This window comes from Sander vitreus, chromosome 15 (assembly GCF_031162955.1).
Source record: "Sander vitreus isolate 19-12246 chromosome 15, sanVit1, whole genome shotgun sequence".
Taxonomy (NCBI): Eukaryota; Metazoa; Chordata; class Actinopteri; order Perciformes; family Percidae; genus Sander; species Sander vitreus.
In genome coordinates this window covers 9,617,317-9,633,786 of record NC_135869.1, presented here as the reverse complement: position 1 = coordinate 9,633,786, position 16,470 = coordinate 9,617,317, and the positions used below count along the sequence as shown (strand labels likewise).

General features: G+C 38.3%; 2 protein-coding genes across 2 annotated transcripts; one reads left to right on the top strand and one right to left on the bottom strand.

The window, feature by feature from the left end:
* Positions 1 to 52: 52 nt before the first annotated feature.
* On the bottom strand, positions 53 to 7,571 carry LOC144530696 (germ cell-specific gene 1-like protein). The gene is made up of 5 exons (XM_078270365.1): positions 7,268 to 7,571; positions 5,487 to 5,534; positions 4,667 to 4,819; positions 1,495 to 1,606; positions 53 to 356 (listed from the first exon to the last, which is right to left on the bottom strand). The coding sequence occupies exons 1-5, from the start codon at positions 7,569 to 7,571 to the stop codon at positions 53 to 55; spliced, it is 921 nt and encodes a 306-aa protein (XP_078126491.1).
* Positions 7,572 to 12,576: 5,005 nt separating this feature from the next.
* rcvrna (recoverin a) lies at positions 12,577 to 14,010 on the top strand. The gene is made up of 3 exons (XM_078269733.1): positions 12,577 to 12,957; positions 13,676 to 13,787; positions 13,892 to 14,010. The coding sequence occupies exons 1-3, from the start codon at positions 12,577 to 12,579 to the stop codon at positions 14,008 to 14,010; spliced, it is 612 nt and encodes a 203-aa protein (XP_078125859.1).
* Positions 14,011 to 16,470: the final 2,460 nt, after the last annotated feature.

The window sequence follows — 16,470 nt, the reverse complement described above, 5'->3', positions numbered from 1 at the left end:
CAGTGTGGCACAGGGGCGGGGATAGTGACCCTATTTGATAGTGACCCTATTTTTAACAGTATGCCTCTCCTTGTGGTTCTGGTTCATTGTCCATTTCGACCACATATGTCGTTCCTGCCAATGGTTTGTGGCCGTTGACCGGCAGTTCTAGCTGTACCTCGGCGTCAGCGGGCACAGTGGTCAGGTACATGTCCCACATCTGCTCAGGGAGGTCCAGCTCCATCATCTTCTGCTTAATCATCAGGCTCTTCTCGATGTTCCGCCGCTTGTATTTAAACTCTACGATGGTTTTTGTGTACCTGTTGAGCGCCGTCACTGCAGAGCCCATACAGGTGCCAAAAGAGCCCCACGCTAAGCTGAGAAGAGGTTTGGAAACAGCGTTAGACTAAAGTCATACTGCTGCAAAAGAAATAACTCTTACCAAATAGGCAAACTAACTGTGTATATGTGCCTGTGAGTAGGTATATATGCATGTATGTGTATTTGTACATAAATGAGTGAAGAATTAAAATGTGTGTATATAACTAAAGTATGAAAGTAGAAAAAGGGGGTAGGACCAGAAATGTTTTCTTCAACTTCTTCCTACTCCTTTTTTAACATGGAAATCTAGTCTTCGAGTATTTTGTTTTTGTTGGTTTTCTTGCTTGTACTAAAATTTTTAACCTGTTCAAAATAAACTTAATCAAATCAACAACAACAATATACTGTATATTTACTGGTATGATGATTTCAAACTTTAAAGGAACACGGCGACTTATTGGGACTTTAGCTTATTCACCGTAACCCCCAGAGTTAGATAAGTCCATACATACCCTTCTCATCTCTGTGCATGTTGTAACTCTTTCCAACAGCTCCACCGGTAGCTTAGCCTAGCACAGATCCTGAAGGTAATTGGTTCCAACTAGCCTACTGCTCCGAATAAGTGACAAAATAACGCCAACATGTTCCTATTTACATGTTGTGATTTGTATAGTCACAGTGTGTACAAATAACAAGGTCACATGAGACACAGCCATCTTCTAACCGTATACAAACTGGGAACTATATTCTCAGAAAGGTGAAGCACTGCTACTTCTGGTACTTGGGCGGACTGATATGCTGCACCTGAGAAGCACCGGACAGAGAGTAGAAATGCTTCGCTTTTCTGAGACTATAGTTCCCAGTTTATATACGGTTAGAAGATGGCTGTGTCTCATGTTACCTTGTTATTTGTACACACTGTGACTATACAAATCACAACCTGTAAATAGGAACATGTTGGCGTTATTTTGTCACTTATTCAGAGCAGTAGGCTAGTTGGAACCAATTACCTTCAGGATCTGTGCTAGGCTAAGCTACCGGTGGAGCCGTCGGAAAGAGCTACAACGGAGATGAGAAAGGTATGTATGGACTTATCTAACTCTGGGGGTTACGGTGAATAAGCTAAACTCCCAATAAGTTGGCGTGTTCCTGTAAACGACTCTACATTTTTCAGAAGACATAAAAAGTGCTTACACATAAGACCAGCTGTAGTCCCAGGTCTTGGGCCTCCAGTCTTCTGGTCCTATAGCGACAGCCAGCTGAAATATGGTGGTAAACATCATGTGGGCCACCATCCCACAAAGGCCTGGGGACAAAAGCAAATCTGTGTGTATTGAGCAGTAATATGTACATCTGAATACCCAACACAAAGTACTTACTACTTTAGTAATATGTGTTTTGCATATGATTCTAATCTTTGGTGTTTTAAAGGGTTAGTTCAGATTTACCAAAGTCAAACAATAACACTAACTAACTAACAGATCCAGGCAGCAGTAGACCAGCAACTTCCATGTTCTGAGAGTTTTTGGTTAAAGGTGTCTGGTGGCTTTGAAGAGAGCGCTATAACAGCTTCAGTTCCTCGTTGTAAAGGGCTGTCTGACGGAAGGTAAAGGGGCGAACATATTTTAAATATATTGTACACTTAAACTGATATTGATTTTTTTAGGTGTCTAAAATAATTTTACTGTAGCTGCTGCCCCCGTCCACAGCAGTACATTTGCTTAGCTTCCGTGTCAGCACTCCTGCCTGCTTCTCTAATATGGGGGCATGCCGACAGCCATCTACTAAAGGTAATACACTGACTATGGATACCTAGTACCTCAGACAACCCCATTTCCAAAAGTCCCAACTATCCCTTAAACTTACAGCAGTTACACACTATCTGCTGATTATCACCTGGTACAGATTCAACCTTCATAAACTTTATCTCCATAAAAGAGCTGAAGTACAGTAACCGTAACCCTAGTACGCCAGTTGCAGTTTTCTTGCAAATAAGCAGAAAGAGACATCTGAAACGAACAAATGTTTTCGTAAGTCTTCAATAACTACTTGGCCACTTGGGGATAGCAGAAAAACAAGTTGTGAACACAACATTGAAGTTTTAAACTGATATGTTGAACTCGTTAGCAAACAGTTATTTACACATCCAGCAGTTACAGAGCAACATGATCATTCATTTGGAGTCTTTGTGTCCACCTAATGAATGTAAGCCCAATATTCTCTCTCTTTTAGTTCTGTTTTTGGTCTCTACCGACTACTGAGGGAAATATCTGTCTCCTTAGCTGCAAAATGCTCCACTATGTTCACCTGCAAATAAACATAAAGATAGATCTTTAAGGGAAACAAATATTTACTGACAGTAAAACTGTATTGCAACTGTACTGGGATGTGATATATTCAAACAGACTCTGTTTGAGGTGAAGTGGCCTCTCTGTCAGATCCTGACCCTCTCATCCAGCAGTCTGCCTCTCCACAGCTTCTTTTCTTGGGATTAACTTGTAACCACAGGGGGGGATGGGACTGGGAGTCAGGGGATGGGTGCAATGGAGAGGAGAGAGGGGGGGGTTTGTGCAGAGCCCAAAACCTCTGCCCCGGCTCCAATCAGATTAGTCCACAAACCAGCAAATCCTCTGAGGAAGTGAATGGATGCAGTTAGCTGCTCTGTGTGTTAGCTGCTGCTGCTGACTGTCAACGCCTGACCTGCTGCCCTGCTCCTTTTCTTACTCATTTATAGCAAAGATATTTATTAAAATATGTAATACATTGTTTATAACACACTACAATGTGCTTATTAATGTCAACAACTACAACTGCTCTTGTGTGCATCCATCAGTGCACAACAGACAATAAATGGCAATATAGCAAAACAGTTATAATAATATTTTTCTAATCTTTAGTATGATGTTTTCACGTTTGGATAATTGAGGCAGCTTCTATATATGAATTCATAAATATTCCAGTTGTAAGCGAGACAGTGTGCAGAGATTGTTCCTCCGACACACCTGTCACATACAGTATTTAGGTGTGAAGAGACTTCTTCAATAATATAAAATATGTCTTCCTGAACAGTCAAATGTAAATGCCAACAACTACACTATAGTGTGTTAAAAACAATGTGACTTTTTATAGAACAGATTTCTTAGAATAAAAAATAACACTTCAATAACACAGTTTTTCTTATGTTTTTGTTATATTTAGTTTGGGGAATTTACGGAAAATACACATAGTCTGTATGAAAATACCCCACAGAGTTGATTCTTCTTTGATGAACGCAGCATTTTACAGTTGCATAAATATACTGTACTTCTGCACAAATAAATACATATTAAACTGAAGCTTTATGGAATACACACATTGTTTTCAGGGAACCACATAGATTAATCCAGATTTATGGCATGAAGCTAGAAAACTGTGTTCTCATGTGTCCAGTTGAAGCTGACATAATTTACAGGCTGTCACACTGTGGTTTCACCCCTTTGATTGGTTCAGCCTGGCTGGATTTAGGCGAGGGATCTCAGCGGTCATCGCTCAGTGTGAAACTCAGAAAGATGTTTCAGAGGCAGAACTGCAAAAATAATGTCAGTGACTGAGCTCAGTGGGTGAAGCTGAAGAATATCACAGTTTGTTTAAATCAGATAATTAGATAGTACGTCAGCTTGAGAGTGCCAGCAGAATATTGTTTTTCTCAGTAAATAATGATCATCTGTTAACTAATGCATTTAACAAATTATAATGTGATTAATCAAAGTAACATTATTAACTTGGCTAATTAATAAACAATTCTAAATGGATAAATGAAAATATTTTTTTAATGGCCAACATACTCCATCTAAAAGTTATATTTTCTCATATTTTGTTATTTAGTTTTTTCTTTGGGACGAGGTTTGGTGGTCTCATGCTTTTTTTGTTGCTGTGACAATGGGCAACACTCAAACTTGGACAAGCAACACAAATTTATTTTTTGTCATGACTTTGACTTTTACAAGAGAAAAGACGAACTGGTTGTTTTGACAAATGTACGTCTGGTTAACTGAACCAAGAGCAGCTTCTTCCTGAAGCTCGTCTACGGGACCTTCTGGGACCCGAGTGGGGCTATTGTAGTAGATCACCATTTGGACATTCAGTATCTAGTAGGCCAAAAAGCTAACTGATACTCACCGGAGTTACCACCACAACCAGTGAGATTATTTCTGCCTCTAAGCAGTGTTTTTAGAACTGCAACTCCAGTCAGACCCACGTTGCAGCTTTATCTTGGCATCAGCTGCTGTCACTCAAAACCAGTAGAAACACCCACGCCAACATCCCACCTGCTGTTACAACTCATCTGTTTGATGACAGTGATAGAAAAGAAGAACAGCAGCGTTACCTGACAGGGCAGTGCACAAGGCAGCGAAGGCACTGAGCTTCAATTTGTTCATGATACTGAAGCAAGGGCACTGCTCCAGGATCATCAGAGCCCCGCCTGTAAAGAGCAGGGTGAGGTACAGACTCTCAGCCACGATACACAACCACAGGACCCCTGGGAACACAGGAAACAGGGGGGGGGGGAGAGAGAGAGAGAGAGAGAGAGAGAGAGAGAGACAGAATTGAGTTGTGTTGTCCTCATAATACCCTGTCCCTATTGAATAATCCCTGTTGCCTGAAGGGATGTGGCTACAACAGGTCTGCTCCTTTTAGGTCTGTACATCTGAATCTGATCGGCTGGGATGGGACAGATTCAAAGAATCCGGGCAGCAGCTGATGCTACTGATGCTAGTTTATCATAACATGCTTGTAAAGATGGGATCTATTTATCTGTCTGTCTGTCTATCTATCTATCTATCTATCTTAAAACTAAAAGGGAATAACACTTTATTTCTGAGAAATCCTGTTTTGTGCTTCTATACTGAATTTGTAAACAATGCTTTATCACCATTTTTATAACCCAATCAAAACTAGTGCATTCCTGTTCCTTACATTTGGCACTGGTTGATAGTTAACACTAGATATGTCTTGTTTCTTGGACTACAGTAGGAGTCTAGGTAAATAATGAAATTTAGGTAGCCATGTTTGTGCTGTAACACGTTCTTCTGAATGATGTTTCAGGAATGGATCACACAATTTTCTTTCTCTCAACAATTTACAGTAAAACTTTCAAACAACACATCCGCTCATAGTTTACAGATGTCAAACTTTCATCATTTTACCTCTTTCATGTTCTGGTGCAATCTCTGAGAAGTCTCGACAGTCAAACCCTGCAAGAAAGAAATATAGTAAAATTACAGTAAGCTGTTGTTGTTGATGAAAGAACTGACACTTTAGGTATTTACAGGGCTGTAATTTCCTAACAATTCCCTATCAAGTTCCTTTGAAGAAACAATTTAATTTGCTACTAAATATAGAGATAATAAGACTTATTTATGTGTCATTCATTTATTGGCAACTTTATTTCTTATATACCAGTATGTTGAATTGTAAGCTTATCTGTAGGCATATAGTGACTCTCTTGGTTATGTTACGAGTTAATGGAAATTAATTCATTTGAAGTGTACAGGACAAATTGAAATAGTTATACAAACAAGTCATTTCAAGAAGAAATAGTAACTGTAGACTGTGGTATGGTCAGGAACTGTTTAAACATATACACGTAATCTAATCAATTTAATCTTACACAACATTTTTCTCTCAAAGTAACCCAATTCATTCTGAATTTTTTCTGGAAAACATTCTTTTCTGGAAAAAAAATTTCTCATAATATTACAACTTTTCTCTGGAAATATTACCACTTTTTTTCAGGAAACATTATGACATTTTTTCTGAAAATATTACTACTTACTTTTCTTTCTTTTTTTTTACAGCATCCCTAATAGTCTATTGCACAAATTAAACCTGGTTTTCAGGGCATATCCAGTTTAAAACTGAAGGTATGCTTCATTATTCCAATAATTTCAGACACAGAAGTCTAGATGTGAATTGATTAAACCACAAAAAAAGTTTCGGAGTTGGTCTTTTTTTTTCAGTTTGTATGCCTGAGAAACTGCCTTGCATATAATGGTCATATTGGTGAAAGTCAGTTTGTCTCTAAGTTGCATGCAAATCCTTAAAACTTCTTCACTATTTTCATGCTAATACTTTTGCACTTTTACATGGTATTGCTACATTAACTTTACTGTAAATATCTGAGTACCTTTTGCTGCCTAAAGATCCAGACTGGAGGTAAACTTGTTCTGATGCATCTTAATTTGTAAGTACATGTTACGTTCTGTTTCGTGAGGTTTAGCTTTGACTTTAATTGTGATTAAACCTGGTGACAGTAAGAGGAAAACGGTAACACTTTACAATACGGTACACAACAAAATAGGTAGTTAATGATTAGTTACTGTTTTTCAGAAGGGTAGTTACTGTTTTTTGAAAGAGTAACGAATGATTAGTTACTCTTTCAAAAAACAGTAACTACCCTTCTGAAAAACAGTAACTAATCATTCGTTACTCTTTCAAAAACAGTAACTAATCATTAACTACCTATTTTTTTGTGTAACTTATTGTAAAGTGTTACCAAATATTATTATAGAACAGTTCAAGGTTGTAGAGAATATTGTTTCACCATTTATATGCACAAATACAGCAGCAAAATGTAAACAAAACTAAAATACAGTTGCTTCACATGTTAAGTAATTTTATCCCAACTGTGCCTTTACATTGAATACTTTTTTTTGCCTGTAAATCTCGGAAATAATAATTCAAAGTTCAGAGAATCTCTATGGTGTACAGACATAAATTGGATACTGTGTGAAGGTCTCCACTTGTCTAATGATATACATACAAAGTTATGTTTCTGTACATAAAACATGTTCAGTGTATTCACCAATGAACTCTGTTCACATTTAGAACATGTAGATTGACAAAAGAGTCCGATTGTTGCCTCCTCCACCATCACTTCCTGTTTTTGAACGGCTAGCTGAAGCTGAAGGGTCATCGTCACACTTACCGTTCATATCGGCAGCCTGCTCACAGGAGAAAAATATTCCCGTGTGGAACTTCCTCAAAAGAAACTTCTCCTCTCCACTCTCAAAGATGTACTGGACCAACCGGCTGTCGTTGATGTTAGAGCTGTTGAAGCGGATGCAGAACCACTGCTTCACCTTCAGCGGCGGTCCTGTGCAGAAGGGTTTGGGCACCTTCCTGGTCCCCTCACACCAGTAGCTGGTGGTCACCGCTGATAAGGCAAAAGCAAACGCCACAAAGTTGAGGGTGATCGCCAGAGAAGCCCGCCGCCCGTGCTCTAGCCTCATGGTCGAGGCCAGGCCAGAGGACATGAAATGAAAAGGCAACTAATCCTGGCTTTTGATATGTAGCCACCGTGTTTCGCCTGCCTGCAGATATATCAAATCTTCATAATCTTGTTGGGGCTCCTTGGGTGAGGATTCTGTACTGTACATCCCTCCGCCGGCTCTGATGATGCAGCGCCACCTTGATTAAACCATTCATTCTTTCCACTTCCCCAGGGACAATAGAAACCCATGGCAGTCTTTGCTTTTCTCTGCTTTATTTGAACTCTTTGCTGCTCGTCCAACCCCATCCTCGCTCCTCCCCTTCTTCAAAGCTTTTCCTGCAATATTATCCATTACAAATGGCAAATTACATTGCAGATTTCATAGCAGATTTCATCATATTAATAAAAAAGATTACTATGAGCTTATAATCCAGTACAAGTTTACATTTCCCAGATTTTTTTGCATTTTATGCCGAAGCCTATCTCCAAGCAACTGCAGCCAGTGCCTGTTTTACAATCGCTGACCCGTGACATAATGCGTACAGTCTCATATGAAAATCCATCCATAATGTGTGTGCATCCAGGACAAATCTCTTCATGTCGAATAGCCTGCTGATGTGGGATACGCCTCGCAAAATGAAGACAAATTACTTACATAAGTATGTGAAGGAGATGACAGATGTTAGGAGAAAACATCTGCTGCCTTTACTCTGGTACATTTGTCTTTTCCCCTGGATGATTTTCCATCACACTTTGTAAACTTGTCATGAGATTCTGCAGCTCGGACTCTCTGTAACAAACGTGTCACCTTTGGTTTGAACTGTAATTTACTGCACGCAAATTAATGTAATTTTAAAAGCTGAAATGCAGAGGTGAGATTCATAAGTCTTGCTAATATTAGAAGGTTTTGTCTGAGATTCAAAAATAGGGCAAATGGACGAGCAGGTAAATAATCTGATGACACTAAGAGGCATTAAGATAGTGGTTCTCAACCTGGTTATTGGCAAGATAAATCAGACAGGTTGAAGAAGGTTAACAAGAAACAAGACTTAGAGTCCTCCACTAAACGCTAAACATCAGCATGCTAACATGCTCAAAATGACAATGCTAACATGCTGTTGTTTAGCAGGTATAATATTTACCACGTTCACCATCTTAGTTAAGCGTGTGAGCATGCAGATATTCGCTAATTAGCGCTAAACACAAAGTACAGTTGAGGCTGATGGGAATGTTTTGTACCATTTGGTCATAGCTCTGACCAGTACTGGACCAATTTAAAAGTTGACCTCACGGTGATGCTAGAGGGAAAAGTTAACCCTTGTGTTGACTTCGGGTCACATTGGCCCGTTTTTAATTTTTGTTTTATATCAGAAAAAATGGGACGTAGAAATAAGCGCTGAAAATGTGTAGAAGAAAATTTTAAAATTTAAGACGTTGCAAAGCAAAAACAAACTGTGAAAAAAAAGTCGTAAAAAACGTTTTTTTCAAGGTTGACGGGAAGACAACACAAGGGACCACCAAAGTCATTCATCTTGAAGGGGAACGTCAAACACATTTCATGGCGACCCATCGAATAGTTGTTGAGACATTTTTCTTAAAATCACAAATGTCAACCTCATGGTGGCGCTTGAGGAAAAGTCAGAGGATCACCAACGTTAGTAAGATTCATCCTCTGGGAAATATGAATGTGTGGACAAAATGTCATGGCCATCCATCCAACAGTTCTCAAGATATTTCAGTCCGAACCAAAGTGTTGGCGGGTGTAGTTTGGTAGAAAGAAAATAGTTCCTACATGAAACTGCTCACAACCAGGTCTGTAGATTATCTTAAGTAACCAGATCATGAATTCTGGTAAGAAACATTGCTGTTTTTCAAATGTATTTTTTTTGGCGCTTTGAGCACCACAAGCCGAGTGCCATCTAGTTCCATTGTATTTGAGAGAAGGCAAACATCTCTATGGCTGATATCTCCAACACAATTTACACCCAAACAATCTAAATGTCCTTTTAAGGCCCTGTTAAATAATATCCCACTAAGACTACCACAAACCTATTAAATGGGACTTAATAGAAATTGTTTTTGTGTTCGACAGTATAAATAAACTGCTATGAGCCAAGAAAATGTATACCTAGTGTGTATAGAATCTATTTAATACTGGAGAACCTTTGCTCCCCATAGTCGATTAAGACAGAAAACAAATGTTACACAAAAGAATTAAGCAAGTCAGAAATGGGTATGACGGTCTGATGTGTGTGAACAGAGTCTTAGCGCTTTTTTCAAGAAAAGTATTTGCATCCATAAATATTGATTCATTGTCAAGTAGGTTATTCTTTAAACTTGAGAGCAGTACTTTGAGTCGTAGCCAGCATCTAACCAAGTAATTCCACTGAACACAAAGAGATTATCCTGAACATTAGCTTCCATGTAATAAAAGTATAAACACAGGACAAATAAGTCTAGTGTTCCACTTAATGAAGAAGTAAGCCTGTTGTACAGTGAATATTTGCTGGACTCTTTTTTTTTATATACATAATATATACCTGCCAGGTGGGGGGGGCATCTGAACATTTGCTTTTTCCCTGAGACAGAGATGCCTGACATTGTGTGCATTTTATAATAAAACCTAAATGTTATGTGATTGTGTAAAAGTATATGTGATGATATTTGAAAGACTAAGAAATTATTTGGCGTTTCGTAGATACTGTATTCCAAGTTTTAGATAGATGCTCCCAGCATTGGAAAAAAGAGAACAATATCCACTTCCTAGTAGAGAAAAACCAATTGGCCCCCATTGATCCTCAATATTTGCCTCCTGCACGTTTCTACGGTGGCCGAGACCGTTCAACACAAATACAAAAGCCACAACACAAACGCAAAAGCTTAAACACAAACGCAAAAGCTACAACACAAATAAAAAAGCTACAACACAAACGCAAAAGCTACAACACAAATACATAAGCGACAACGGAAGTGAGTGACAACGATAGTGAGCGTGTTGTTGACAAACGGAGCCTGCGGATGAGCAGGAGGAAAGTTATTGTATGTTTGAGAAGTAAGTGAAACATGGTTCCTTTCTAATTATGATTACTGTCCCTATGTGATTGTCACAAATAAGCAATGTATTTTCGTATGTACTCTGCCATTTAGGCTATTAAGGAAAGTGTGTGTGTGTGTGTGTGTGCCTATTTGTAGGGTAAGACTGAGGACATGCAACAAAACCAAGCATGAAGCAAGGTCATGGTTAAAATTCTGGGTTTATTTTATTCAGACCAACCGTGTATGACCGTGAACATAGACCGTGTATGTATGACATATTACGCCCCAAACACTGTAATAGGCAGCATATTGAAGGTAACACAATTAGCATTCACTTTAAACATCTGTTTACCGTAACCATAACCACACACACACACACATTTTCCAAACCAACCGTACCGAGGGAATTTGCTGCTGGGAACTGATCAATAACCAGATATATATGGTTAACAAGTTATAGGCACGTAACAGTGGGATATATATTTGTGTGATTTAAACAGTTTCACTAAACGTGACAAACTATAGACTTTAAACGTAGCACTCATGCTTTAAAAGACGCTGGGCACCATTTAGATGTTATAGCTGTAGCTTCGTAGCCTAAATGGCAGAGTACATACATATGAAAATAAAAAAGATATTGAACAACATTGCTTATTTGTGACAATCACGTAGCGACAGTAATCATAATTAGCAAGGAACCATGTTTCACTTACTTCTCAAACATACAAGAACTTTCCTCCTGCTCATCCGCAGGCTCTGTTTGTCAACAACACGCTCACTTCCGTTGTCACTCACTTCCGTTGTCGCTTATGTATTTGTGATGTAGCTTTTGCGTTTGTGTTGTAGCTTTTGCGTTAGTATTGTAGCTTTTGCGTTAGTGTTGTAGCTTTTGTGTTTGTGTTGTAGCTTTTGTGTTTGTGTTGTAGCTTTTGTATTTTTGTTGAACCGTCTCTGCCACCGTATCTTTCAGTACACAGATTTCCTCTCACCTTTATCCTGACTACTTTAATGTGGGGATAGGTCTCATTTAACCTCACTACAATACAAATTAATCACACATTGTAGTGGATCAATTATCAATCATCAATTATAATCAACAGTGGAGGACATGCAACACCTCTGTCTTGTAGTTGTTATCTTGGTACTAAAGGATTACCACCACTCTGCCATTACACAACACATCCCACCCCAATTCATTAATTGCCTTCACTTGCGAGTCCCTGTGATGTGGTTTTGGCACCACTGCAGCAGATGGTCTTGTAATCTGGCCTGAGACTATTACATTGGAGACACAGATAATCTCATCCTATTCATTGTGGAGTAGCAGCCCACACCACAAAGAGGCATCACCACGACCCCGAGAACATAAAATAAAGGTTTCTTAGTACAGATATACGTGAAGTTGATAATAATATTCTGGTGCATTAAGTAAGACGTATCTCAAAATAAAGTAAAACAATGGACTGCATTAATGGACTGTGTTAAAACAAACACAAATAGTGTGATTGGAAGTGATGGTGGATGGTAAGAAGCAGGGTATAGTGGCTACATTAAGACAAATCTAGCTTGATACTTCCATTACCAATCATGTTTTTATGTGTAGTCTGATGTAACATCACAGAGAGTTATTAAGCCCAGGGATAGCAGATGGGATTGCAGTTTAAGCAATAATGCTGCAAAAGGCATAAAAGGACCCCCCAGATGTTGTTAGCCACCTGTGTTTAATCCTCTTATACCTCCAGTATTTAACTGTGTCTTCAAAAAGGTGACATAGTGGTGACATGGTTATCCCCTTAATCTTCAAGACAGCTGTCTGGATTTAGGTAGTGATAACAATAATCCCATTTGGCACCTTGAGGGGCGGCCAGGGTGAATATTAGGCAGAGTGACTTGAACGAGTGTCACTGAGGTTTTAACCCCAACCACAGGAAAGCAAGAAGACAGAGAGACAATAAGAAGTTTCACCTTTGTGAGAGTCAGTCTACAGGATGGGGAATAATAAGAGCAGCGCTTTGTCAAAAGAACTCCTGCAGGATCTGAAATCCAACACGAAATATTCAGAGTCCGAGCTCTGCACCTGGTACCAGTCCTTCCTGAAGGAGTGTCCCAGCGGGAAGATCAGCAAGCAGCAGTTTGAAGGCATCTATGCCAGCTTCTTCCCAAATGCAGACCCCACAAAGTACGCACGGCACGTGTTCAGGAGTTTCGACACCAATGCAGATGGCACTTTGGACTTTAAGGAGTACATCGTCGCTCTGCACCTCACATCTGGCGGAAAGACTATGCAGAAGCTGGAGTGGGCCTTTGCCCTGTACGACGTGGACGGGAATGGAACCATCAGCAAAAATGAAATGCTAGAGATTGTTAAGGTACCTATACCTTCCTTTGTTCATCATGATGGTGCAGAAAACTGTGTGTGTTGTTGCTACTCATTTGACAAAAAAATACCTTTATCCCTGCAGTAATGAACAACTTTTGACCTCTATTCAGTCCCTTTACAAAAGCCTTTCACAATTTTCACCGATAAACGTTGAAAACAAGATGGTATATTGTTTCGTAATTGTTTAATTAATTAATTTTCTGCTTGGCAGATAATTGATCACCTTATGTATTGCTATTTACACCTTATTACCTCAAAATGTATAATGGAAACAAAATGGATTGTAAGTAAGTGATTAATGAATCTATCTAATAATAATAATAATAATAATAATAATAATAATAATAATAATAATAATAATAATAATAAAAATTAGGCTTGACTGCACAGTTATTTCCTTGACTATTCGTGTAATAATATAATTGCCATCACAATGTCCCCAGTTTTAATGGGTCTTTCAAACAGACAAACAGCCCAAAATCCCCAAAATAATAAATATACATTTTTACAAAGCAAAGAAAAGCAGCAAGTTGTCATATAGAAGCTGGAACCAGCAAATGTTTGATAAATGATTAATTTTTCAGATTTCTGAATCCATTGGGAGGTTCATGGATTCTTTATTTTCTTTCTGATATTATTTAATATGTATTTTATGATTAAATTAAGCATGCAATGCAAAAACATGTCAAAAAATTACTCTCATGCAGTCAATATTCAACATGATTCCTGCTGACGACCAAAAGAACCTCCCAGAGGACGAAAACACGCCAGAGAAGAGGGCGGAAAAAATCTGGGAATTCTTCGGGAAGAAGGACGACGGTAACTCACACTTCATTAACAGCCTCTTTAAAGCTTTTCTATACTTTTATCATCACCCACATGTTCATGCTGTTCTACTTGTATTGTTTTTCGTCCCTTCCCAGATAAAATCTCAGAGGGAGAATTCATTCAGGGTGTGATGGACAACAAGGACATCCTGCGGTTGATACAATACGATGAGCCTCAGAAAATCAAAGACAAGCTGAAAGAGAGGAAGAATTAATATATGTGGTTTTAAGACTTTTTTCTTGTTCGGTTTACATTTTAACATGATCTGGCTGCTTGTCCGCATGACTCACGTCTCTCTTTTTCTTTTTCAGATTTTTTTTTGGTCTTAGCAACCAGCTGAACATTGCATTTCTGTCTTTGTAACCAGAAAGCAATTAAATAATTGCATTTCATACCAGATGCAGAGGAACTCTTGAAATATCAATTTAAGACCTGAGTTTGGCATTTTGTGCAGTTACAGTGACAATCTGTTTCAAATATGCAGTACACAACATTGTTTTACTGCCCTACAAAGTCAAAACATAGACAGATTTAGTCAAAATTGACCAGGATGCAATACCTTACCATAGGAAATACAATGTCATATCATGAGTGTATAATTTTTTAAATAACAGCACGTAGAGGTCTTAAGAACTAGAAAACAGGTCAAAACCGAACTGCAGTGACTGCATTCTGGCTAGTTAAGGCTACAGTATCTGGTAAGATAGCATTAGCTAATTTACACATGTATTTCTAGTTTCTAGTTAAAATAAATACAAGTTGATGTTCTAACATATGAGTTTGTAACACCACATTAATTAAAAGACTAAATCTTACATTATAATAGAGAAAAACAGAAGATAAGCTAGTCCAGCAAAAAGCTAAGTAGCTAGGAGAGTAGCAGTAACTGCTGTCTTTGCAGCCTCTGACTCTGGTGGAATTTATGTGATTTCATGTGACTAAGATACTTATACATTACATTTATTTGTATGGAAATTAAACATGAATGCATTAGCTCAAATAGACAAGAAAGCTATGGAAGAAACAAGAAACTATTCTAATGGAGAGAAAAATGAGTAACACCAGATAAACTAGTCTGGTTAAACATTAACTAGCCTAGCTAGCAGGGAAGCAGTAACTACCATCTCAGCTGCCTTTGTCTCTAGTGAAATTCACGTGACTAAGATAGGCCTACCTTTAAATCACATATTTTGCATTGAATTAAAGAGTTTATTAGCTCAAATGCACAAGAGAGCTGAAGAACAAAAACATGACATAATTGAGAGAAAAAAGTAAGGCCAGATAAGCCAGTCCAGCTAAACGATAATTAGCTTAGCTAGCAGAGTAGCAGTAACTGCAGTCTCTGCTGCCTCTGACTAGTGAAATTGACGTGACTTAATATTGTTGAAACACATTCAAATCATAATTTGGAGTTTAATTTAAAATTAGCTCAAATGGACAAGAGAGCTGAAGAAGAAACAGACAACACATTTACATTAGTCTGTAAATACTGTTTTCCCAGCGCCCAATAGTTTCTTTTTAGGTTTTATGTAAGGACAATGACACTTTTTAAGCATAAAAAAGGCATACCATTTTACAACTTGTATATCTGTTACACAGTTCAGCTAAGTGTTTTCACTTTCACTGCTTCTGTATTTGCCTAATTAGGACTCTGTATCCTGACTTGACGTACATACAGCACAAACTCGGGACCCCTCCTGCCACCACCACCACCCCTTGTGTTTCCATGTCAGCTTTTCCTTGACAGCCAATTTACTCTTTCACGTCTGGTCCATGCAATGTTTTTTTTCACACTTGAATTCATTCATTAGGTTGATAGCAAGAAAGTCAGTAGGAGAGCTCCTTATGCGAGGAATTAGGCTTAGGTTAACAATCTGCCTGTATCAGCCAATCCTATTAGGAGCTGAAGGTCACTCCTTACTCGAGTGTCTAGTTAGGATAATGTGGGCATGAAATAATGAAGAATACTTTGCTGGACATCATGTTATTAATATTCTTAGGCAAGCTATAAGTAATAATGGATGTGTTACTGCAAAAGATTAGAAAAAAAATACTATGACGCTGAGTATTTTAAGCATGGAATATGCAATGATAACAGTGTATATTCACTGACAACATTGGCCTTCTACCATATAGTTAGATAGTAATCAATGACAAGGATAGAATAGAACTATATGTACATTTTGTGTTATTTTGTTTTTTTTTCTGTTTTTGAAATCACTTTTTATTTCAAGGTACCCTGTCGAATTTTCTAAAGCTTTTTGTGTATCCTTGAGGTCTACAAACGTGTTGAATGCATGTCATTCCTCAATAAACATTTGCAAAAATGACTTTTAAGGGACTGTTAAAGGTAGTGGTAATTATTTGACTGGTAATTATTTGGGGTGGGGAGAGGGCGCAAACAGTTGCGTCAAAAGAATTTAAAGTATAATCTGACCCTATTAACCTCAAGCTTCTTCATCAGAAATATAGTGCTTTGCTTGTGCATTATCTTGTAGTAAAGCCGGTTTTGGCTCGGGTTAATACCTGGAAGAATACTCACTGTACGAGTGTCCGTCCACCTGTCATACTTTCCCTTCCAATCTTTACTGGATCCAGTGGCATTTGGTGAGCCTGTACACTGACCTGAAGATCAAAAGTTTCAGCTGATTAAACAATGCCAACCATGAAAATA